The sequence below is a fragment of the Tyto alba genome, unplaced genomic scaffold (genome assembly GCF_018691265.1).
Source record: "Tyto alba isolate M040663 unplaced genomic scaffold, T.alba_DEE_v4.0 Super-Scaffold_2, whole genome shotgun sequence".
In the NCBI taxonomy this organism is placed as follows: domain Eukaryota; kingdom Metazoa; phylum Chordata; class Aves; order Strigiformes; family Tytonidae; genus Tyto; species Tyto alba.
The window spans coordinates 40,376,387-40,400,181 of NW_024881282.1; the positions used below are offsets into that span (position 1 = coordinate 40,376,387).

Here is a 23,795-nt window from a genome sequence, read left to right on the forward strand (position 1 = left end):
TCCTACTGGAGCACGTGGGAAGTGTTACAGTGGCAACTACACAGGCTTTTACCTGACCTTGGGCTCTTGAAAACCTGACAAGGAAAGGTGGCTCAACTTATCTGCTGGAACGGCCTTATTTACATATGTAGATACTGTATATGTCTTTGTGAGTCACATGTGATTTACTGTATAAGCATAATCTGACTGTAAATAAAACTGTATTGTGGGTTCTCCTGATCAAGGGAAACGTAGGCCTGTTGAAAGGAAGGGTGGTAGGAGGGGTAGTAGGTAAGGACTAAAGTACTTTGTAATCATGACGTTTCATCTTACCTGCTGTCAAAATTTATCGACTGGCTGTACTTAAGTGGACTGGCCACCTTGCTTAACCCAGAAAAGGAACATACAAATTATACGTGTTCAATAAATAACACGTGTTTGTCAACTGCATGCCAAAGTCCTTGCAGAAGTGAAGTAAATATAGTTCCAGTGTTCTAACTGGTAGCATAAACAATCCAGTATTTCTCTAGAAATTCCCTACACAGGCTATGTTCTGCCTAAATGCTAAAAGAAAAAATCAAATCCAAAGGTAGGAATTTATAACGAAAAAACTCCACAGACAGACCAGTGAACTCCATGAAAATATCACACAGTGACATTCTCTTACCAAGACCAATTTCATCCAGCTGAAGACCATAGAGAAAGCCATTCTTATTCAGGAAAGCTTGGAGGCTCTTCTCCTTGGCTTGGCCTATGGTGTCACAGTCCAGAACATTAACTTGGATAGTTTGACAGGCATCTCCACTCTCATTTTCTGGGATTTTTTCAAAGATAATGTTCACTGTCTGGGGAAAGAAACACATGTTATTCTGATTTACAGTGAACACCTGGCATGGGAAACCTTCAAACTCCTGACAGCAAACCTGAGAGATTTTAAGTACATTTATTATTAAAGCTATTTCAAACAAAGATTATTTGAAGGAATTACACAACAAAGCACTTAGAATTCCTCATGTCCAAGGACTCAAAGATATATAGCTACCTAATTCCAAAAGTGTATTTTGTACTCTGCTTTTGTGCAAATCTATTTTAGTAAATTACCAAAAAAAGACAGGAGATGAGGAGAAATTACAACGCGTGTTCTAAAAAAAAGCAGATCTTTTATTTAAAATGTATGCCTTAAAAGCAAAACTGCAAGTAACGAGAGATCTGATAAGGTTGCTAAGTAAGTCGTCATGGTAAGCATGATTGATTTTTAGTGGATAGGAAGCAATGTTAAAATGCATATTTACACCAGCAGATTATGCTGAGTGCCTTATATCATACAAAAATATACACCTCCCCTGGAGACGTCGGTGTTTGTCTGCATACAGCTGTGTCTCCAGAGGCAGCAGAGACAGGCCTACTGCAGAAGCAGTGGAAAGGGAAAGCATGTTGCAGCAGACAGAACCCAAAGCAGTCCAGCTCTGCCAAGAGAAGTGTGACTTATCCTATTAGTTGTTACTGCAGGTCGAACACCCACACCACCTGTCCCCTTACAACAGCCCAGCCCTTTAGCTCACAGCTGCTCTTAGCTGGGAGACAACTCATCTGCTGGGCTGCACACCGGGCGAGTATGGGCTAGAGGGAGGTGCCAGTGAGACTGGGTGACCACCTCCAGGGAATGTTCTTAGTCAGGTCATGTTTCTGGTTAGGTCAGGCAGATCAACTGCCAAAAGGCAGGCAAAAAGAGGTAAGCACAGAACTGCTAGTGCCAAGCGATGACAGCGATCGTTTCCATTGCTGCAGCTTGCCCCTGGCAGAGAAATCACTCTTCAGCTACATGGATACAGATGTTCTGCTGCAGATACCTTGGGACAGAATTAAAACAAGTGTTTCAGGTGCCAGCACTTGACTGTAAGCAGCATAGCAAAATCTATGTACTTGAACCATTCTGGCTGTTGGACACTTCTGGTATAATACCTATCTTCTGACTGAAATGAGAGGACTGCAGGTGTGAGTCAGTGAAGGAGCAATTGTTAAAAGAGGAAGCAACTAAAAAAATTTTTTTTCCCTGCTGTCATGTGAAGGAAAGAACTTCAGTCCAGGTTGCTGCAGGGACAACTTTTCTCTCTTCTTAGAAAAATGGGTAGTTATTAATAGTTGTAAAATGCTATTTTCTGCTTTATTGCCCAGCATGAGTGGAAATTATGAAACACTGGCGGTGAGAAAGGTAGTCCAATGAGACATAAATTAACCTTACTGTTTCTACAGAAGCAAAAGGAGTATTAAAAATAGGGTTGCAAAACTATGAAGTTCAGGAGTAAACAAAGACTGGGATGTAACTGAAGTAACTGAGAATAACTTAATCAGGACACCGAGATGTTTAATTGTGAGGAAAATGAGTCCATGGAAAGGACAGACAGAATGGAAAAGGAGGAGATGTGGGAATGATGCCTGCAGAAGGAGAAGCAGACTGGACGCCATGCCTCAGGTTGTGATTTCACGCGGAAAATTAGTAAAAAATATATTGGCACAGAAATGAGGGAGTCATGCTTGGTTAGGCCCACAGACCAACTGAACAGACAGCAGCCCTGTCCTTGACTTTGATTGCCCTGAGGTCACGGTCTTGTAGGATAAAAACGTGGACAGGGACTAACTGTATTTTGGCTCTGGAAAACTCATTTTAATCAGTCTTTGTCTCTGCTAGTCTCCAAACTGATCTTTTTGGAGTAGTTACTCACACTTTAAGTGATGTTGATTTGTCTTTACATCCTTGGAAGTATCTCCTCCTTTAGTTGATCCTTTCCTCCTAAAGTTATTCCTACACTGCAATATTCATGTTCCTGCTTCTCCTTCATTTTCTCTTCCTTTCAGACTGTCAAGAGAAACTGTCTTTTTCTCTGATGCATTTCCTTTTCAGCACATGCTCTCACACAGATTGCACATAAATGTGCAGTCTCTTCAGTTATTAGTGTGTGAGAGTCCTCCCATCCCCACTCAACTCACTGTAGGTTGTAAAAAGACTGTAGAAAGAGAAAAGTAGTCCTTTATGTAGGTGGAATACAAGTAATTTATGGACTCCTTAATCGAAAGTATCCACAATGTGAGGATAATAACAACACTTTATGACTTAAAGAAGTGGTCAGATGGGAAGATATGTTAAAAAGCATAAGAGTTTCTAAACCAAGAGAGCCAGACAGTTTTGCTGATATGATTTCCTGCAGAAGTTAATCTTAAGTGATGAATCAATTGATGGGGAGGTAGGAAAGCCAATTATTATTAAGTCTTCCCTCTGTTGCTGAAGTTTTCATAAATCAGATTCAACCTGTCTGACAGCACAATCCCTGGCTTTAGAAGCCATTAATCAGAAGCTGACAGTCACAATCACTGCATTTAGACATGAAGTGTAGAACTGGAAAAAGAATCAGAAATTACTATAAAGTTATGAAAGCCCTTTTATGATCAGCTCTGAAGGTCAGAAAACATTTAGGAGAAATCACAGGAGGACACCTGGAAGTCATGAAGAAACATCATCAGGCCCTTTTCTAAGCTCTCCCACTTTGCAAAGGAAACAAAAATACAAGCTAACTTAGGGAAAGATTCAGGATGAAATTACAGGACATGTGGTTCAACCTAGGAATATCTGCAGTTGAGACTTCATGCACTAGAAATCAGTGATTAGCAACACAAAGTCACAGTGCTCTTCAGCAAAGGCTTAACCCAGGTTGCAAGAACTGTTAAAGAATACTCAAGGAGAATAAGGCAAGCATCTGTAACTACTTGTATAGGAACTAGCTTTGAACCTATCTAAAAGACAGGAACAAATTTTATAAACATTCTTTTACTCATGCAGTGACAGCACTCATGCAGATATTTGAAGACAGTGTTTACAGCTGGTTTTTCAGATTTGTAGTTTTCTTGAAAATTAATTCCAAACAAGGAATTAGTAAAGCTAAGAAGTAAAGAAAAATCATCTGGGATATTCAAGGGCTGTTATTCATTACCCTGTTGTTTATTCAGCTATGCATCTGAACAAAGCATATTTCCATTTATCAGACAGACTGAAAAAACAAGAAAAACTTTTGATTGGTAAAAGTTAGAGAGTTTATGTAAAGGAGACAGCACCATAATGTTCAGCACAACAAAAGTGCCTTAAACCTACTCCTCTGTCTCCCAGCCAATGAAATACAATAAACCGGAAAAATCAGATTGATTGTATGATCCTTCTGTAGCAGCCAGAACAGTCACCCATGAAGAGGCTATGGAACAGCTAACAAATTGGCATAGAAAGCATTACCGGAGTTAAATTTAGGCTAGATGGCACGATGCAAAGCAAGGGCTGTACTCTCGATGCGACAGTATGGTACTCAATCTGTATCTAATTCAGAAGACTCTGCTGTAGCCAACATCTGCACCGCTCACTTCCTAGAGAGGCCTGTTGTGTCCTTTTCTGCTGACGAAAATCCCCATATGTCACATGCTTTTAATAGCTTTCTTATCTCACAAAGTGTGCCTGGTAATACCAAAACCATGGTGTCTTATTAGGAAATTGGGTTCCCCATTTCTGCTTTACTCTCCTACAGCCCTCCCACTTCTTTTAACACCCTTCTTTTAACTTGTTAAAGCAGTTGAACACTTTGAACAACCTTCCACCACATGGCTTTGCTTCACTTTCAATAAAAGCCAGTTGACTCAACAGGTGAACCAGGTAATTTCTTCCCATCTGAAAATGCAAACTCATTTCAGTTAAGAATTCAACAACTCAAATCCCTTTTTTAAAATAAGATGCGACTATTCAAAAGAATGCTGGAGCACCAAGTCTACCACGTGAAGAAGTGTCCCCTGGTTTTCCACAGGAGAGATTCCACTGAGAACGTCTCCCACGCCAGGCTGGCATTGTGTAGCTTCTCTACGTAAAATGAAACACTTCAGTGCAATGCTAACACTCAGCTGTGCACTGTGCTTCTTCAGCAGTCATTGAGCAAATTACCAACTGAGGGGTGCAGCTGCTTGTCTGCCTGTGAGAGAGAGGGCTTGCTTCCTCAGCCTGTGAAAAGGCTCCACAACGTCCAAGTCTCTTTCAAGGCAGTTTTATTTCTCAATATTCAAATATAAGCACAGCGTGAAACCACACAGCTCCTCAGCTCATACTGGACCAATGCTCTTAGAAGCATCTTTCCTTCAATACCTCTGCTTGAATATTTACTTCAGCAGCCCTTCTCTGTTCAATATCTGATGCTTTCCAGCAGAAAGGGGTAACCACAGGGGGTCGGCTGGTCCCAATGTCTGTGGCCTTTTTAAAAAACAGGCATGGGGCCCAGCCCCGAAACAGCTCTAACGCAATTCAAAATCAGCATGTTTTAGTTCTCTTTTTTTCCTGTTGCATATGGCCTAAACTTTAGCAAAATCTCTCCCATCCTTCCTTCTTTCTCTATGCCCAGTGCCGCTCCTTTCTCCTGCCCCAAGAGTTTATCAGCATAGAGGTGTGTTTAGGAGAAGACCTGTGGAGCTCCCCCTGCTTTTTACGAGAAGACCTGTGCAGCTCCCCCTGATTTTTAGGAACCTGCCTGTGTCCTGCTTTTATTGGTTTGGAACTGAAGTCCCAATCCTGAAAGAAGAGATTTGCATGCAGACTGCCTACACACTTGTTTGTGCCCTGCCACCGATTTGAGAGCTGAACTCCCTCTCAGATGCATCCCTTCATCTTCAAGTGCTTACATAGCTTAAAAACCTGGACACTGAGTGTCTGCAGATGTGCTTCAGTATCTTCCTATCACCCTCTTTTTGCCTGTTTTTATACTTTGCTCTGGACAGGTAGGTTTTAATGTACGACTACTGTGAGGCTGTGAAAAGGGGCAAAATAGAGTACCACGAAATACTGCAAGACTCAGAATGTAACTGCAGTAAGCAAATATGACAACGCATTTGAAAACTCAGCTCAGAAATCATTCCATTTAGAAAACGAAACCTGCAATCCTTTAGGCAGAAATTTTCTTCCAAAGAAAGAGAAAATACTTGGTTGCCTGCTTACACGCTCACAGGTTCTGCATGTCATTTCAGTGTATGTGAAGTAGCGTTAGTGAGAGAAGAAAAGCTGCCTCCTTCCACTTTAGCATCCTGTTAAATGCTATTCTTGAAGAGAAAACGCACACCGCTGGCCTGCTTCCCCAGCCCAGAAAGCCTCACTTTCCACCTAAATCTCTTTCACAGCATAGTTTTAGTTTCCAGCATAAACCTTAGTCAAAACACCAAACAAAACTGTTTCCTTTGTCCAGCCAGAACTAGAGTCCTTGGGCTCCATCTCTAATTTTATGGCAGGATCCTCTCTCCTCTTCTGACAGTTTTGAAGAGAACATTCAGCCACTTCTCAGCTAAGTCAAATAAACTGCTGGACCTTAGTGGGGAAAGCTGACTTATTAACCCTATAATAGTATCGTTATCTCCTATTTAAAAGCAGAAATACAAAGTACAAAGGCAGCAAACAACATCTGAGAAAGCCTATCTGCCCTCTCACTTCCTCATCCATCCGCAGACTGCCTTGCCCACTGGTACCAAGTCCCTCAGACCACTTCCTCTCTCTCCTCCTCACTGCAGACTGCCCACAAGACCCTATCAGGAGCTGCATGCATAGAAGTAGCACTAGGAAAAGTATTTAAGGCAGTGTTCAGCAGTTTCAGAGTCAGCTATCCCCCCAAAGGTGCTCTTAATTTGAATTTGTGCTATAAATAAGTCAATCAATTCCACAGGACCAGATGTTTCTGCACAGTGTACTAGGAACAGGCATATTGAGCTTGCTTGAAAATTGTTGCTCTGCATAACTACTGGGTTTTGTTTCCTATGGCTATATATAGCAATATATTTAAACTTACCCTGGATCCCAAATGCATGACAGAGTGCAGAGCACAAACAAGGAAACCAAAGATACACTATTATGCATTTAATTTTTAGTCACAAACTTCTTTCCAAATGCATACTGTGGTAACTTAGCTTGAAGTACCTTCAAATGAAGCTTCCAACAACAGCTTTGTAAATAGCTTCAAGAAGATTTGACTATAAATTTGTCAGTCCGAGAGCTTTCAGCAGAAAATGACAATTCAGAAATGTTTCATAGAAAGGTTGTCATTTCAGTGAGCTTCCTATGTGACCCAGTGACCTAAGTCCAACAGACTGCTGACCAACCAAAATTTCCAGGGTGGGGTAGTCTAGTCCAATATGTGGTATCTTAGGACCTCCAGGTCCTTGCTGCAAAAAAAGAAGATGGGCAGACCTGGAAGTTCCAGCCCTACCTGAGGCTCAGCATATGGGCTCTGAAAAGGATTGAATTCTCCTCCAGAGCCACCACCGGCACTTGCAGTGTCCCTGCTATGGCAGTTGCTGCCCTAGCAGTTTCTGCTCCCAAACTCTGAATCCCACTATTCAGTAGCACTTCTCGTACCCCTAAGTGTGTCTGGTAACTCCAACAGGAAGCCAGGAGTTAAGAAGCAAGGAAGAAGGCTATGGAAATGACTGGGAATGCAGATTTTAAAGTTCTCAGACTCAAAATCACTTGCAAATTCTGGAAAAAAAAGTGCTATTCTGAAAACCTTTTTCAGACCTCCTACTAAAAAAGTCACCATTTTTACATGCTCAAAAATGCAGTAATCCTTGCTGTCCCTTCTCCCCTCAGTGTCAAAAAGACAATTAGTAAGGGAATTCCAGCTTTCAAAAAATTATGGGTGTAACCGTGAAATAGGAAGCACTTTGTAGTTGCTTTGAGAAAGGCAAGAAACCTGTGGTAAAATTCAGAAACTCAGCTAGGCTTCCCAAATACCTTGTTTTTAACCAAGCAACTAATTAAAATCCACCACACCGTAACCTTGTTAATTTTGAGCTAATTTGGAGCTAGTAACATGGAAACCCTCAGCAAATTACTGCTGCCTGAAGATTAGCCACAAGTAAACACAATAGAAAAATAAAACCTCTGCATTCCATTCTATCATTCATTGGAAAAGTGTAATTTAGTTTAAATTCTAAGCATATGTTTATATTTTTGTGGTACACTTTAAAATAAAAAGGAATTATAATACCCTGAGACTTCATTAAATCTAACCTTTGGCCATTAAGACGTGCTGTGAAGTGAGGGGTGAGTGCTATTTATGAAATGTATATTGGTGAAATACCAGCTAGGTAAACTCTACTGCATTTTGAAACTTTGTCAGTAATAACAATTTTTTTACATAGGTACATAACCATCACGTTAGTGTCGAAGCGCCTTAATTTAGCTTCCCAGAAAAAGAGAAAACATTGTAGTTGTCCGTGTTAGGAGGGAACACAAACTGGCAAACATACCACTGTTTTGAATTCGGACACTTGCCACAGCAGCCAGTCTTCGTTAAGTGTGTACAGGGCTTTGCAAGTTATCGCGTCAACAGGTCCTTTGTTTATCCTCTGATTGAGGGTTGTCACTAGCAAATAGAAAGGTTCGCCGATTGTCTCCTAGGACATGAAACAAATGCAAGGAACATGTTTATTTTTGTAATCATTAAATGCGCATGAATAATTAGAACAAAATCAAGTGTAACCAATTAAGTTACTTCCTTTTAACTAACTTGTTATCTTGCAATTAGAAAATCCCTCTGAGCAGATTTATCTAGTTATTTGTTTAACCTCCATCCTTTGCTTTTCAGTGTGAAAGTCTCATGCAAATAGCAAGGGACAGCTGGAGTGTGCAGCAAGTAGCTCACAGCCCCTTGCTGTGCACAAAGCACACTACAGACAAGCTGCTCCTACTCCACCTGGCAGATGCTTCCTAGTTCCACCAAAGAGCGGGTGGGGGCGAAACGTGCGTGTGTTCACATGCATACTTCAGCTATTTCTTCTTTTTCCAGTCTTGTGAGAAAACAAGCTAACAACTAGTTTCCTTTTGCATTGGTGTCTCCCCTTGTTGTCCCTGAAAAAAAAAAGCCTCAGGAGCAAGGTGGTGGCACATACACTGGTGTATCAGGCAAAGAGGGAATGAAACTGGGACTTCCCTCTCCTGCCTGAACCCCAGGCTTCAGAAAGGCACCTGAGAAAGGAAGGATGGAGCTTTGTTTCCACATGACACCATTCCTGCAGCCTGGCTAAGGCACCTCACTAGCACAGCTCTGTAAAGATGACTGGTGTATCGAGAACAGATCTCTGACAGTTCCTTGGCTCTCTCCTGAGGTTCCAGGAAACCAGTGTGAGCTGCTGAGCCTCAAACAATCCTGCTGCTGTATTAATGCAACGACTGATATGAGTGATAACAACAGTGCAATATCAGCATGCTGGTAAGAGAGACAGGAAGCATAACCAAGCACCAAAACCGAGAATGAAGTGCTAGCAAATGGGCTAAACTAAATAAACAGTAAAACAAAAGAAAATGCTTATTTCGTTACCACTTGAAGTCATTTAGTTCTTGAAATCTGCAATGCTGTTTGGAGGTTAAAAAGTTGGGACAAAAGTTTAGTTTTCCAAAAGACGGTGCTCCCTAAATCTCCATTATGTGGTAGCTTTCCAACAGCTTGCATACAAAGGTACAGCTGCATTTTAACAAGTATGTCAGTCTTTTAGTAGGATCACAATACGTCTCAAGCAGAGGAAATAATGTCTGACATGAGAAAACTGTATGCTAGAATTGCAAAATAACCCAGATTTCAGCCAAAGAAATGACATGATCATCGCTTATAGACGTGCTCTTTTCCCACATCCCATTGATGATAGCTAGCTAAGTCACCTAAACTAGAAGAATGCACATTGATAATGTTAAATGTTAGATTAAATGTTTTAAACTGATCCCTCTAACAATTCCTATGGAAGTAATCAGTTATAAAAATTATTTGTGTATCTTATGTAGTGAAAAGATGTACACGTACTCGGAGAAATCCAGAAAGGCAGACAGACATCCAGTTTGTCAGCAATTTTTCTACCACGGATTCAGTTCGTCTGAGCAGGAGCTTAGGCTGTACGTTGCTCGATTGCTCCATCAGGTCCTTTGTCAACACTTCCAAAATATGGGTTAGATAAACTAGCTTAGTTTGTAGTGCAATAGTCAAGAAGGATGCAAATAAGCACCTGTTTTAAAAAAAAAAAAAAAAAAAAAAAAAAGCTATAGTATTTGGAACTTCTCTTTCCAGTCATTTTTAATAAATGAAACACACTTCAGTGCCGTTCATATCCTAAGTTTTCCCTCCTCAGGCACAGAAACTGCCCACTGATCTCTACAAAAGTATAAAAAAATGCAAATCCATCTGCTATTGTGATTATTTTTTAAACACCGAATTTGTGTGTCTCAAGTTAATTCTGCAGAACAACATCTGCTTCAGTGACAGAACATTTCTAAACCGTACAACTGCTGATCTAACTGCAGGAAGTGTTTACAGTTTTGAAGTGAGTTTTCCTGCTCCTTTCCTGCCTCTCTGTTTACATGTACAAACATTCTGATTTCCCTTTAATGGCTTGTTTTAATGACAATGTTTTTTCTTCCTCAGTGCGTACAGATGGAGAAGATGGAAAAATACTCTGGAGTAATGCAAGCTTGTTTTGTAAGAAGTAGAAAATACATTTGTGTGCTACAATCCATGTTCTTTTTTCCTGCTAATTCTTTGTCTTGAAGATGATAAGCATAATCATACTATACCTGTCTTTCACAGAGAAATTTTTCTGCTTTTCAAGGGTGTGAATGAGAGTAACAAGAAAGTTCTTGTTACAAATTAAAGCATGCAACATGTTGAAGCTTTCATCCTTGCTTGTTTGGTCTCTGCTCTGGAATAGTTAAACAAAAATAAGCAAACTGTAGTTTGGCTGTGATGGATTCTTAATGCTCAGAAAAATGGTAAGCAACATATGGGATAAGATCCTGGCCTCATTCAAATCAGTGGGAATTTTGCATTTATTTAATGGGTCTCAGGATTTTATCAAAGATGCATTTGTGTTTGTGTACAACACAGAGCACACACATGCAGAGCATACATTTTCTGTCATATATACAAAGTAATGCCAGTGCTTAAGTTTGCCTGTCATTTCCCATGACTAGACTCTGTTTGTATTATTTAAATAAGTCATAATATACATTGGGGAACAGCATCTTACATATCAAATTATTTTTACATATAAATCCCTGTAACTTTCCTCATGGGGGAAAGGCAGTATATTGAAAATGCAGTTTGATGGGTTCTAGGACAACACTGAGATAAGGGATACAATCACCCTTGAAAAAATATTTATTAATTAAAGCATATCACACTACACCAACTTACCTGTGGCATGTCTTCACTGAAGATGGATGCAAAGCCTCCTGACTAAAATATAAGACAGGTGACATTTATCATTCTTACGTAAACTAAAAGCTTCTAACACACCTAAGTTAAACATGTCAAGCACGTTCCTGATGGCATACGACTTGAAATAAAACAATGGAAATGCTGGCTTCTAATGCAGCTACAGTATAAAAACTCTACACAAAGGTAGTAGAAGACTGTACACTCCACAACTTTCTGCACTAAAAAGTGAACTCTCAAAGCTGACCTGGTATTGATTTCAGTGTTACTGTGCATGTTACTCCATCCTGCCGAGCTGTACTAGCACAACAGGCAACTAATGCTCCTCAGAAAAAGCAGTTTATTACCCTCATCTGCAAACGTGCTGGTGTGCAAGGGGTGCTGCAGGCTGCATCCTTCTTGGAATGGCAATGGCAGCCTTTGCTATACAGGGTTTCTGTAACAGACTGACACCTGAGTTCATCTGCCTCCATTCATTTCAAGGCACTTTATGAATGTTCACTAATGAACTCTCCAGGAGGTCCATGCTGCCAGTCTCCACAGAGGTGCAGGTGCCACCATGCATCCAGTCCAAGTGAAAGCTCCCACAACAAAGGAAAGCCCCCAGTTCTCAAATACCTTGTCAATGTCTCTTGTCTGACTCTGACAACCTTTAAGGTCCCAACACCGATACATGTTCCCAAAGCAGCACTCCCGAGCAACAAATTCACACTAGTAACATTTACTGTCATCTGCTTTATCTGTGGTGCTAGCAGCCCCTAGTTTCCTTACAGAATCTTAGAATCACAGAATCGTTTAGGCTGGAAGGGACCTTAAAGATCATCTAGTTCCAACCCCCCTGCCACAGGCAGGGACACCTTCCACCAGCCCAGGTTGCTCAAAGTCCCGGCCAACCTGACCTTGAACGCTGCCACTGAGGGGGCAGCCACAGCTTCTCCAGGCAACCTGCTCCCCTGTCTCACCACCCTGTCAAGAATTTCTTGCTTATGTCCAATCTAAATCTATCTTATTTCAGTTTAAAACCATTGCCCCTCATCCTGTCACTACAGGCCCTGGTAAAAAGTCTCTGTCTTTCTTGTAAGCCTCCTTCATACTGAAAGGCTACAATAAGGTCTACCTGAAGCCTTCTCTTCTCCAGGCTGAATAACCCCAACTCGCTCAGTCTTTCTTCATGGGAGAGGTGTCCCATCCCTCTGACCATTTTTGTGGCCTCCTCTGGACCCGCCCTAACAGGTCTGTGTCTGTCTTGTGCTGGAGACCCTGGCACTGGATGCAGGACTCCAGATGGGGTCTCAGGAGAGGAGAGTAGAGGGGGAGAATCACTTCCCACAACTTGCTGGCCAGGCTTCTTTTTATGCATCCCAGGGTACGACTGGTTTCCTGGGCTACAAGTGCACATTGCCATCTCACATCTAATTTTTCATCGACATATCTGATTTTTCATCCCTCTTCTTCCTCATGCCTCCTGTTCTCTTCTCCCCTACCTTACTCTTCTTCCTCTTCTTCCACTGGCTATTCCCGTATTTCCAGAACTTATTCAGCACCCCTTACACCATATACCAATAAAACACACACACACTGAGTGAAACAACCAGAAACACGTTAAAGGTTAAAAATGGACAGGGAACAAGCATGGTAGCATTAAACCAAACAACACAGGAAATTGAAGGAAAGAAGAAATAATAATCCGAATTTAACAAGTAAAGCAAAAATCAGGCTGAACATGAGGGATATTTTAAGAATAGATGTAATATCCGTTTAACACCTACAAGCATTAAGCACAAAACAAAAGCTATCAAGCCAGACTAAATATAGAAAATTGAAGCAGCAGGAAGCGAGAAGCTCAAAATGAAGATGGGGTACATCACTCTTAATTTTAGGTATCTGACTCCCTCTTTAAGCAACTCATCCCATCCTAAGACAGATGTCTCGGGCAAGTGGGATGAATCACTTTCTTCAGCTGCCTGTCTCTGCACTGACTACAGAAGGTGCTCAGTGAACAGCTTTGATGTCTGTGTTTAAACAGCTTAGATTAGATGAGACAAAGCCCATTGAGCACACTGGAAGGCAGAGAGTACAAGATGGACATAATTGAAACACATGAGGTTAGTGAGGGAAGTGGTGGTTTGTCACCTCGACCCTCTTGTCAACCCTTCTGATACTCGGTTGCAATCTACTACCTCATTGCCTTTTTCGTTCATCTGTAATATTTATTTAGCAGAGCACTGCTCTCCTACCACATTCACATAGCACAAGGCATGTTTGGACACTCCTGCAATGTAAATGGTTAAGTACTTAGCAGGAAAAATTGGTACACAATACATTAAATAACTTGCCTGACACTGCATGTCTGTAGAGAGCTAAGAGTGGCAAGTTTACCTTTGTGCTATCAGTATCTCAAACCGAGACAAAATCTAATTGGAATCATTTCTAGGATGCACACTGGCACGAGACTTGTCAAGGCAAAACAGGAGCCCTTCCCTTTCTGACCTCACATAATGCAGCAGAGTGGCAGACTTCATGCCTTTTTTTCTTTCTTTATTTGCATAAAGCAAAGCATTACCACCCAGACAACTTCTACAGATTGTTACTGTTTTGACAGGGGACTATCACTAGGAAAAGATACATTCCTAAAAATAAAAACACTATTTTAATGCTAATATGCCTGGCAACAAAACAAACCGAAAGGAAAGAGATGCAGAAAGTAGAATTTCCTTGGTCCACTTTCTTCACACCTCCTAATGACCCTATGCAAATTAAACTGGGGGCATCACAGCAGTACCAGAAGAGATATTCCTAGTTCCCTTTGGTGAGAGAACAGGACTCAAAGTGTACAAAGATTATGCATATGTAATTTTTAAGCATTTGACCTGCACTCCTTTGAATCAAGGTCTTACCATGTCTGTCAGCAGTAGAAAGTCAGCACGACCTTAGAGCCATTTCTTCATCCCACAAGTCTAATTAGGATCTGTCATGATATTAGCTAGCATGTTAGCTAGCCTGACTGTTACTTTAATTAGCTATAGCATGGAAAGTGAAAGCATGGTAACAAAAAAAGCAGTGGATAAATTATAGCTTATTTAGGATGGCCCGAAAGGCAGGCAGCTTAGTGTGGCTGGGCAAAAAAGAAATGGATGCACACACAACCCTTGAAAATTCAACAATGGTGCTTTATCTACAGCATTTAGGCTTGCTTAAATATAGAGATGTACAGCCTTAAGTGTTCTTTGGTAATTCTTGATTTAAGGAAAGTTTCTTGTGAAAATGATGTGCAATTACTGTGTAGTACTTACTCGATCTTGACCTTCCTAGCTTGTTCATTATTAGGCAGGGCTGACAACTGAAAGGCTTGTAAATATTTACCTCTGGAAAGAAAGTTCTAAGAGCAAAGTGTTTGTAGTCAAGGAAGGGAACGGTTCCAAAACTATCCACCACGTCTAATTCATCCATCTGCAGTTCAGCAAATCCTGAAAAAGCACCCCCCCTCCCCACCCAGAGAGTTAGTTTAGTTGACAAAACATCATCTTCACAATTATAACTTGGCCCCAATAGATGTTCCTTAAAAAAACAGTTTTCGGGCAAGAGGGGTTGTTTTTCTAGCTGAAGCTCTTATGAGCGGGAAAGTACCAATCCATTTATTATTCTCCCCTTTTGTTGAAGGAAATATTACATGATATCTTATTAGCTCAGTGCTATCTGCTACTGCGGTGCACACCAACATTGAAGAAGTTTGATACAACACAAAAATATTCTAACAGCTATAAAATTAAAATGTTTATATAATATGAGCTTCTTGACAGTTTCCATTCAGAAATTATGCTGTACTTAAGCTCTATAAAGCTCTTTAGACCTACCCTCGCGTATTTCCTTCCGAATCTCATATTCCAACAGTTCAAGTTGCTGACTCTGTTTACGAGTCAATTCTTTGGATTTGTATCTAGTAACTATGAATGCCGCTAAAAAGGAAGAAAAAAAAGATTCTGAGTATGGAAATTGCAGAACAGACAACCCCTATACAAGCCATATTTGAATATTATTTTAAGGAACAGAAAGACTTGCACTCTCCAGGAGGATTACCGTTTCTACTGTTGTCAGTGTGCTGGCACCCAGGGGCCTTAAGTTATTTGGATCTAAACCCCAGTGTTTAATAAAAACCATTCCCTTTAACAATGCCTTAGAATTGTCAATCCAACTTTATTTGAGAGTACAGCACACCCTGCTATGTATAACCTGCACAGTGAGACACAGAATCTAACCACCACTTCTACTAGCAACCTACTTAAAATAGCACTGATTAAACAGGAAAAACAGCTGTTCTGAACAGGAAATCCACCTCCAAATTGTTAACTTCTCTAAAGCTTCTTTTGAGAAAGTAAAGGCATGAGAGATAATTCCTGTAAAGATAATACGCTTTTTAAAAAGAAAACCAACCAAACAGAAGAACAAACCCCTAAACTTACGACAATAAATGGAAATTTATCAAATATATAATCAGGTCAAAACATTCAGAAAAAAGGAGTGACGAAAGGAGGAGGGGACAACTATTTCCCCCCCTCAATTTAGTAATGACCTACAAATCCATGAATGATCCAAATGAGACTGAGCAGAAATACCACAAACACTGCCTGAGGATAAGCAGTTTGTTAGGGAACATCTGCCCCGGGGACCGGAGGGGAGCCCAGCTCTGGCTGCTGGAAGGGCCCAAGCTGTGACACACGGGTGTCAGTCCTATGGCTTGCCTCAGTAAATGACAGTGAGTAATCCCAGAAGAACAGCCAAAACTACTGTCTTGTAACATGCTGTAGTCTGACAAGATGGACTTCACCGCCAGACCAGAGATAACTTTGTCCACTCTTACTGGGAACATGGGAAAACCACCAGACTGTGGCAGTCCCAAATGTGTGTGTGTTTGTATATGTGTTTATGTATCCTGATTATACCCTTCAGCAAACAAAAAACTGAAAACACATTATTGTACTTACCTATAATGACACCCACTACAATAGGTAGCAAAATAAGAACATATAAATAGATGTGTGATGATGTTGGTTTGACTTCATGTTCAAAATTTCCTAATTTGACCTGAAGAAAAATAACGGCTGTGTTAATAGAGGACAGATATTATGTAACTGCTTAAAATGACATTTAATGTATTAAAAAAAAAGATGCATTGGAGGCACATGAAGAACCCCGATTTTGCAGATTACTGGAAAGACAGCAGTAATTCAGGAAAACATATGTGAACCAGCACAGACTTAACTTTTAGTGTATTTGATATTTAAGCAGGATAACAGAGCAGTAACAAGAGAAAAATTTGGAGGTCCTTATGCAGCACCAAATTTTGCCATTGCTCTTGCTGCAAACTAGAGCCCTCAAATGACTGGCAAGATCTGGCCTCCAGCTGGCCAAGTGGCTCATGCACTTCAGAATCACTGCTAAGCGTTCTGGCATTTTGAAGCGAGGAAGGCATGTGTTGATAGTTAAAAACATCCCTTTGCACTTACAGTGTTACTCTGCTGGGCAGAAAAGTATGATAAGACTCATGCTAATAACGAGGGAAGTAAAATTTTTGATAGATGCCTGGCTGATCATCCCTCTTCCTTATTTATTTGCAGAAGTTTCAACCTCTTTATGAAGGACATAGAACGTTCTTGAAGGTTCACTTAAGAACAAATGAAACATACAATACGTGTACAACATCACCCAACAGCCATGGGCTTGTCAAAGACATTAATTCTTAGGAATACACAGTCTGCCAGATGCCAAACTGAGGCATTCACCACTGATAATTATGGCAGAAGAAATTTCACAAAGGATGATGTCAGAGAGGACTGTGAAAGCACATAAATAAAGGGTAGCTAAGGCTATAAACAGACTAGAAGTAAAAATATGCTTTGACACAGAGAAAGAATACCACCAAGTGCCAGGGATAGACATGAGCCTGAGATAATTGAAAAGGAGAGTTTGGTTGAAATTATTTTGGGCTACAGCAGGGAAGGCAGAGATCTGGTGATTTCAGTCACTGGCTTGCCACAGGAGGTGAGCAGCCAGGGCAGCTGGAAACTGCCAACTGGATAGTCACATCGCAGCACACGGACACAAGCAAGCAAAGAAACCCCACAGAGAGCTGAAGGACACAGCCGTCATGTTTCTGGTGATTCAAAGAGCAGAAGACAAAGCAGACCTATTTACTCCATCCAATGTTATTTTTTCCTCAGTTGTTTATGTTTTCACAGCTCCTATACAAAGTACTTCTGGTCTGAGCCTTCCTACGATCGCACTTGCCTTTTCCAAGACTGAAATGCATTGGTGGCTAAATACATTAATCATCCCATGACTAATACACCTGCCTTTCTCCACTTGTCATGTCCAACCAAAGCATTCCTAAAGCACAAATTTCTATTACTCATCCCTGCTTATTGAAAAATGAGATAAAGCATTTAATTTTCTGCTCATATTTAGATTATCTTTAATCTTCAACATAACCTTCCTATTCAGTGTCTCCATTTCTTTCCTTATCTTTTATCTTGCTTATGAATCACAGACTAAATAAGGTATACCTGAATTCACCCAATTCCTATTCCTAAATTAACTTAATTCTTCCTGCACGACATTATAAAACCTCCTCTGAACTGGTAATGCCTCTGAGCTTTATGTCATCAGCAAATGTTTTTCACACATGCCTTATTTTTGTGCTCAAGTCACTAGTGATATTAAACAGTATCTGTATGCAAATCAACATTGCCCAGAGTCAGCTCCCCATACACAACATCCAGTTTTTCTAATTCCTAGTGTCTCTATAATCACCACATTAAGTAGTTTACTGAATGACTTCTAGGTACATGTGATCTATTGCTTTTCTGTTGAGGAAATCACTCATCGTATGAAATAAAGATATCTAGCATAATCCGCCTTTATTAAAAGGAAGCTGACAATTATCCCATTTTCCATTTACCTCCAGGTCTTTCAGGAGTCCCTCATTCAAAATACATTATAAAGCTCTACATAGAGCTAGGATTAAATCAGCAAGCCTCCATTTGCCTAGTTATTTTTTTCCTTTTAAATACTGGTTTTATATTTGCTGCTCTCCAGGCATACAGTATGTCTCCTGACTGGAGTTCTATTTAAAATCTTTCCTACTATGCCTACAACATCATGTGCCAGTTCTTTCTCAGTGCTTTGATGGGAATGATCCTGTTCCTGCTATCTTGAGCCCCTTGATCTAACCGAAGCTTGCTTCTGCCACAAGAATGGCATTTTCTTCTTTGACATCTCCACTCAGACTGATCATCCTGTCTTTGACCACAAGCTCAATATCCTCTTTCTTCCTGAAAACCAAGGCAAGAGATATGTTTATTCTTGGGCCATACCTATCTTTTATACCCAGCTTATCCTTTCTTCAGAGTAGCCCTACTTCTCCTATGGTGATTTATTTATAAGACTGAAAAAACATGTGATGATTTCCCACTTTTACATTTTTCTTGATGTCAGAAAAAATAATTTTTAAGAAGTGAAATGTTACATTAAAACTATTGCATTTGATTTGCCTTAGTGAAGTGCTGACCTTTCTATGACAGTCACTCCTATAAAGCTTGCAGGGTGAGCATGTGATTTTGCAAGGCAATGTTAATATTTAAATGCAACACCAATCTCAGAAAGGCTTTTCCATGCCATAACTGGCTCAGACGGCAGGATCCACAGATGGGGGATCAGTTAACAGTGGTATGAAATTGAGAATAGCTTCGTTAATCTTTACTATGAGCCATATGCCTTGAAGTCAATAGAGTTATTTCAGTTTTATACCACCATACACTGTAATAAGAGTCTGGCATCATTCTTCTCCCTCATAAATGGTGATGATTGCATTTTAAAAAATTCGTATCTTCATCTTATTCATGGAGCAAATATCTTAAGCTGCCATTTAGCTTTGACATCCATGCTAATGTTCTTATATTTGGGCCTGGCTTTGTGCCGTATGTTCAAAGCACTTTGGCCTTCCCAAAGCACATCGAATTTCACCCCCCTTTTTATTCAGAAATGCCTTCTCTTCTGTCCTAGTGATGATCCTTATGCACTGTTCAAGATCCTTATCTACTTTAGTAAGAAAAAGTGAAAGGGAAGACACAATCCTCTTCCTCACAGCCACACTGCAGCAGCAGATTACTTACAGATCTAAGATAAGGGGCTCTTCTGGAGCCAGCGATGCTGTAGCGGTGAAATCTGTGTGGTGCTGAACAAGCTACTGTTCTCCTGGACCTCAGCAGCGGTAAGATCAGTTTGGGCTGCAAAGCCTACCTCTGACACTACAGCAGTAACCAGACAGTAGATGAACTCAGTGCTGTTAGCAGTACCAAAGCAGGCATGCGTAAATATGAGGAAAATAACTGTACTACCAAGTACCAGGAGAGCAGAAAATGCATCCAGATCCTCCCTCTATAAAGAACACGCAGGATGAGATCATTAATGCTACATTTTATTACATCTGTACAAACATCCAAACAATGTTGAATTGCAACAAAAGGGAATTCTACTTACAAAAACTTTCACTGTGGAAAAGTCAATCTTGTCTGTTCCTTCCCTTTTGAATTTGCACAGTATGGTGCTACGGTCTGGCTTTTTGGTAATATTTTGGACATTGAACCATATCTTTTTGGTTTGTGCACCATTCATGTATGACAGATAAACCTCTACCTCAGATTTAGAAATATTCAAGTTGTCATTTTCTTTCTAGAAGGAAAAAAATTAACACAATAAACAGTCACTAAATACAGTAAGAAATAAAATAACCCCCAACAACTATTTTAAATGAGGAATTATAGTTTATTACTTTCAAACTTACATATATTTTTAATTCCAGATCAGGATCCAGCTCAGTGTGCAGCTGGTAGTTAATGAACACTGGGTCAGGGTGATAGTGTAATTTGACACATGGTATAAAGGTAGTTTCCACTTTTAACATCATATCAACAACTTTACCCTCTGTTGCATGGCTCAGGCTTGGTGTTAAGTAATGATATTCAGATTCATTTCCAGGACACTTAGAGACCTAGAAATGCAATAGCAAAGTTGTAACAGTCATTAAGTACTCAACAGTGGGTACAATTACAAACAGAGGCACTCAAAATCATTTGATAATGTCTTCCGGACTTTACACAGGTATTTGCTAAACCTCTTCTCTGCGATCAGGGCTGCATGCAGAGCACCTGGGAAAATTTCTGTGTTCAGCTTACATCTACCTTTAAGCACATTTATCACACACTCTGCATGCTGTTTTAAGGCTGATTGCACACTGCTAAGGCAGCTATTTCCTGCAGTGAGACAGGAATAGTGACAGTGATTTCTCCTTCCTGCCCTTCAATGCAGGTGACAAGAGAAGAGCAGGAGGAGCTCTCCAGCACCACTGGGCATTGCCTCTCCCCAGTTTAACTCCTGAGAGAGGGGGGTTGCTACAGTCACAAAAGCCATTGTTTACTCTATGGGGTGGTGCTGCTGTTTTCCAGTGTCTGTGCTGCAAGCCCAGAAGTCTACCTCCTCAGGTAGGTGCCTACCTCCTCACGGTCTCAGAGAAAGGGTTTTGCCCCCCACATCAACTCCAGTCTGCTGCCCCTTGCTGAGGCAGTGGCACCATTTGGGTTCTCAGCAGGAGAAAAGTACATCAGAGAGAAAAGTACATCCAGAGAGAAGTACAGCACCCCCTCCTCCCATACAATACGGAGGGTGCGGAGACGCAGAAAGGACAGATTTGGAACAAGCCTCCAGAGCATAGAAAACAGACTCAGGGAATTATGCAGGAGAGTACCTTATATGTGCATCCATGATCTCATACTGAGAACGGGTACAACTATAATCCTACAAGTGGTCGTATTTATTTCAGTAAGGTGACTGATGTGTGCCTATAAGTATTTGAAAAATACTGAGGCTCTCCTGAAACCTTAGAAACGAAACCTAATCCCTCAAAAGACCTCTATTTGGTATTGTAAAGGAGAGTTAGACTTACAGTAAGGTTTGATCTCTGGTCATCTGAAATAATCACACTGTCCACCACATTAAAATTTCTACCAATCGTAGTAATTTTGCGACCACCACTGTAAAAAAAAAAAAGGGGTGGGGGGGGAGTGGGGGAGTGGAGTGGAAGGGAGGTTAGTATTATCTATTTTCCCACAGATAAGCCCTGCATTAAGGCTTCAGCCGTGAATAAACTACTCGTGTATTTTGCTCTGGTAGCAGCCAATATAATAAAGTCAAACTGCAGGACAAGATAATTTGAGCTATACAGTGTACTTTCATTCTTTCCTCACAATGTCATAGTAAATACTTTTGCTACCGCAGACCCAAATGACTTGATAACATACACATGCATACACCTTTTCAAGGACTCTCCACCTTGTTTTCTATTCATGCAGCCAAAGAACTAGACCGTGATTTAATATCCTGTCTTGAAAGAAAAGCATTATGGTATTTCACTGCCCCAGCACAGCCCTGCCTGTGCTTAATTCTTGACTTCTTCAGGACGAACTGATGGTGCCAGGCACCTCACAGGAAACATGCTTGGCAGTGTTCAGACCATCTGTCTTATCACACACAATGGTGCTTGTGTCTGAGGGCTCTGGCTCACAATCTCTGCTGAACACAGTTGGAGTGGTTTAAGGTATTATTAATTTCCAGCTGCCTGAGCTCCCTCTCACCTGGAGATGAGGGCATGCATCCGAGCTGCTCAGCTGCTGCATCTGCCCGCCCAATTCATTACCTCAACTCCACACTTGCCAGTGCTTGATGCCAAGATATCAGATTAAGAACATGTAAGTAGGTAAAAACTGTGCAGGCAGAGGGACTGGTAGAAAGCTGTGCCTGAGAATCTCTCAAAACCACCTTGTAAGTCTTTCACCAGAGCTGTGAGTCTCTTACAGAACACATCAGAGGCTTGAGAAGGGCTCGTTTGGCTTTAGGGAACCCAGTCCTAAAGCATGTTTGTACATATCACTGCAGTTGTGATTATTTTCACTTCATTTCCAATTCACTGTTACTTCATACCGCTTTGGAGGGGAAGGGTGTATTAGTATCAAGAAATCAAAGTTCACTGGAGTTTGAATTTATGCATGCTACTCATATTTTGGATTTAGTTTTAGTATGAAGAGACTATTTTTGACTCCTACAAAGGAGACCTGGGGTGGGCAGGAAGAAGTTTACAGAATCCTGCAGAACACAGAATCTGTCTTGCGGCCATCATAACCCTATCTGTCTGTTAAACATCAAATCAGTTCACCGGCGTAAATTCAAACCCCACAACAGGTTACAGCAGTCATCCAAGTTTACATCAGCTACAGTCTGGCCAAGGAAGAGGCTCATATTGGCTCAGTGGGACTACATTTTAATAAATATATAAAAAGTATAGAAAGACAAATTTACCTGATCCAGGAGGTATTTGGTGTGATTCGAAAACATGATGGCAGTGAAACATAATGCAGGGTCACTGGTGGTGAACACTTTTTCCCATTAGCCTGTATACAGATACTTTTGGCCTCTTTACGTGTTGGTGGGAGAGCAAATGTCATTTGTGTATCATTTAGCACATTTCTAACTTTAATGCTGGAGGAGAAAACAAAACAGACACTGAAACACAGATGTCACTATGCCACTCACTGGTGTTACTACACAAAGCCTATAACCTAAAGCAAAGGATAAGGAAAAAAGAGAAAATCTCTCTTTGAGCCGTGGGATGGAGGTGGAAAGACAGAGCAGGGAGTTGAAAAGACAAAGTAGGGCATCTTTTGAATGAAGTTGCTATGTGCTGCAATAATCACAGAAGACAGTATAGATATTGGTCTTATGGCCTTGGCATGAGACTATGTAATGCAATGTGTGATTTTGCTCTTTACTGTGTACTTCTCTTCGCTACCAACATGGTCCATGATCTAGTAAAGAATGAGAATCTTCAGCTTCCTTTTCCTCCTTTTTATTTTCCTCTTTCCCACTTCCTTGTTCCCTTTCATTCCTTCCTCTTTCTCTCTACTTCTTCTCTCTCCCTCCTTCCCCTCTCTTCCTCCTCTCCTTTTGTTTTCTGCGGTCCCCAGGAAGTTCATGGTTGAAGTAAAAATTGAACAGTACCATATGAATACGTTTTCAAATGATAGCTATGTCAAATGGGCTTGATAATCACAGGCAGCCATTGCAGCTGCACCTGAAAATGGCTGATTTGGAATAAGATAGCCTCATTATCTAGGGGGTTACACTGTGCAATCATCAACAGAGAAAAGTACAAGCTGTTGCATGAGAGATTCCCTTCCCTGGCATGGTGTTTGTGCTTTCACAAGCAGGATCCTAGAACATATGGGGAATATTTTCAAGCAGAAGAGAGTCAAACAAAAGCTGAGGCTTTCCTGTGACCTAACTTCTTGTTGCCTGCTGCAAGACACTGAGGGCCACAGGTACAGAACTGTCCTACTACTGCTAAGAGAACTGTTCACCTACCCATCCACCCCTTGTATTGCACCCAAACACCAAATTAATTTCCATCCTTTGGGATTTTGAAGTGGAAGTATAACTAAAGGAGTGCAG

At 40.8% G+C, this 23,795-nt stretch overlaps 1 protein-coding gene across 1 annotated transcript in view; it reads right to left on the reverse strand.

The window, feature by feature from the left end:
* PLXNC1 (plexin C1) overlaps positions 1–23,795 on the reverse strand; it is a 71,506-nt gene that overhangs the window by 16,102 nt on the left and 31,609 nt on the right. Inside the window, exons 11-22 of the mRNA XM_033010196.2 lie at positions 22,647–22,826; positions 21,238–21,325; positions 20,080–20,286; positions 19,776–19,967; positions 16,223–16,322; positions 15,095–15,196; positions 14,604–14,707; positions 11,220–11,261; positions 10,601–10,725; positions 9,837–10,035; positions 8,290–8,436; positions 647–824 (exon numbers count right to left, since the gene is read on the reverse strand). Of these exons, the coding sequence (XP_032866087.2) occupies positions 647–824; positions 8,290–8,436; positions 9,837–10,035; positions 10,601–10,725; positions 11,220–11,261; positions 14,604–14,707; positions 15,095–15,196; positions 16,223–16,322; positions 19,776–19,967; positions 20,080–20,286; positions 21,238–21,325; positions 22,647–22,826 (1,664 nt within the window). The remainder of the gene's footprint in view (positions 1–646; positions 825–8,289; positions 8,437–9,836; positions 10,036–10,600; positions 10,726–11,219; positions 11,262–14,603; positions 14,708–15,094; positions 15,197–16,222; positions 16,323–19,775; positions 19,968–20,079; positions 20,287–21,237; positions 21,326–22,646; positions 22,827–23,795) is intronic.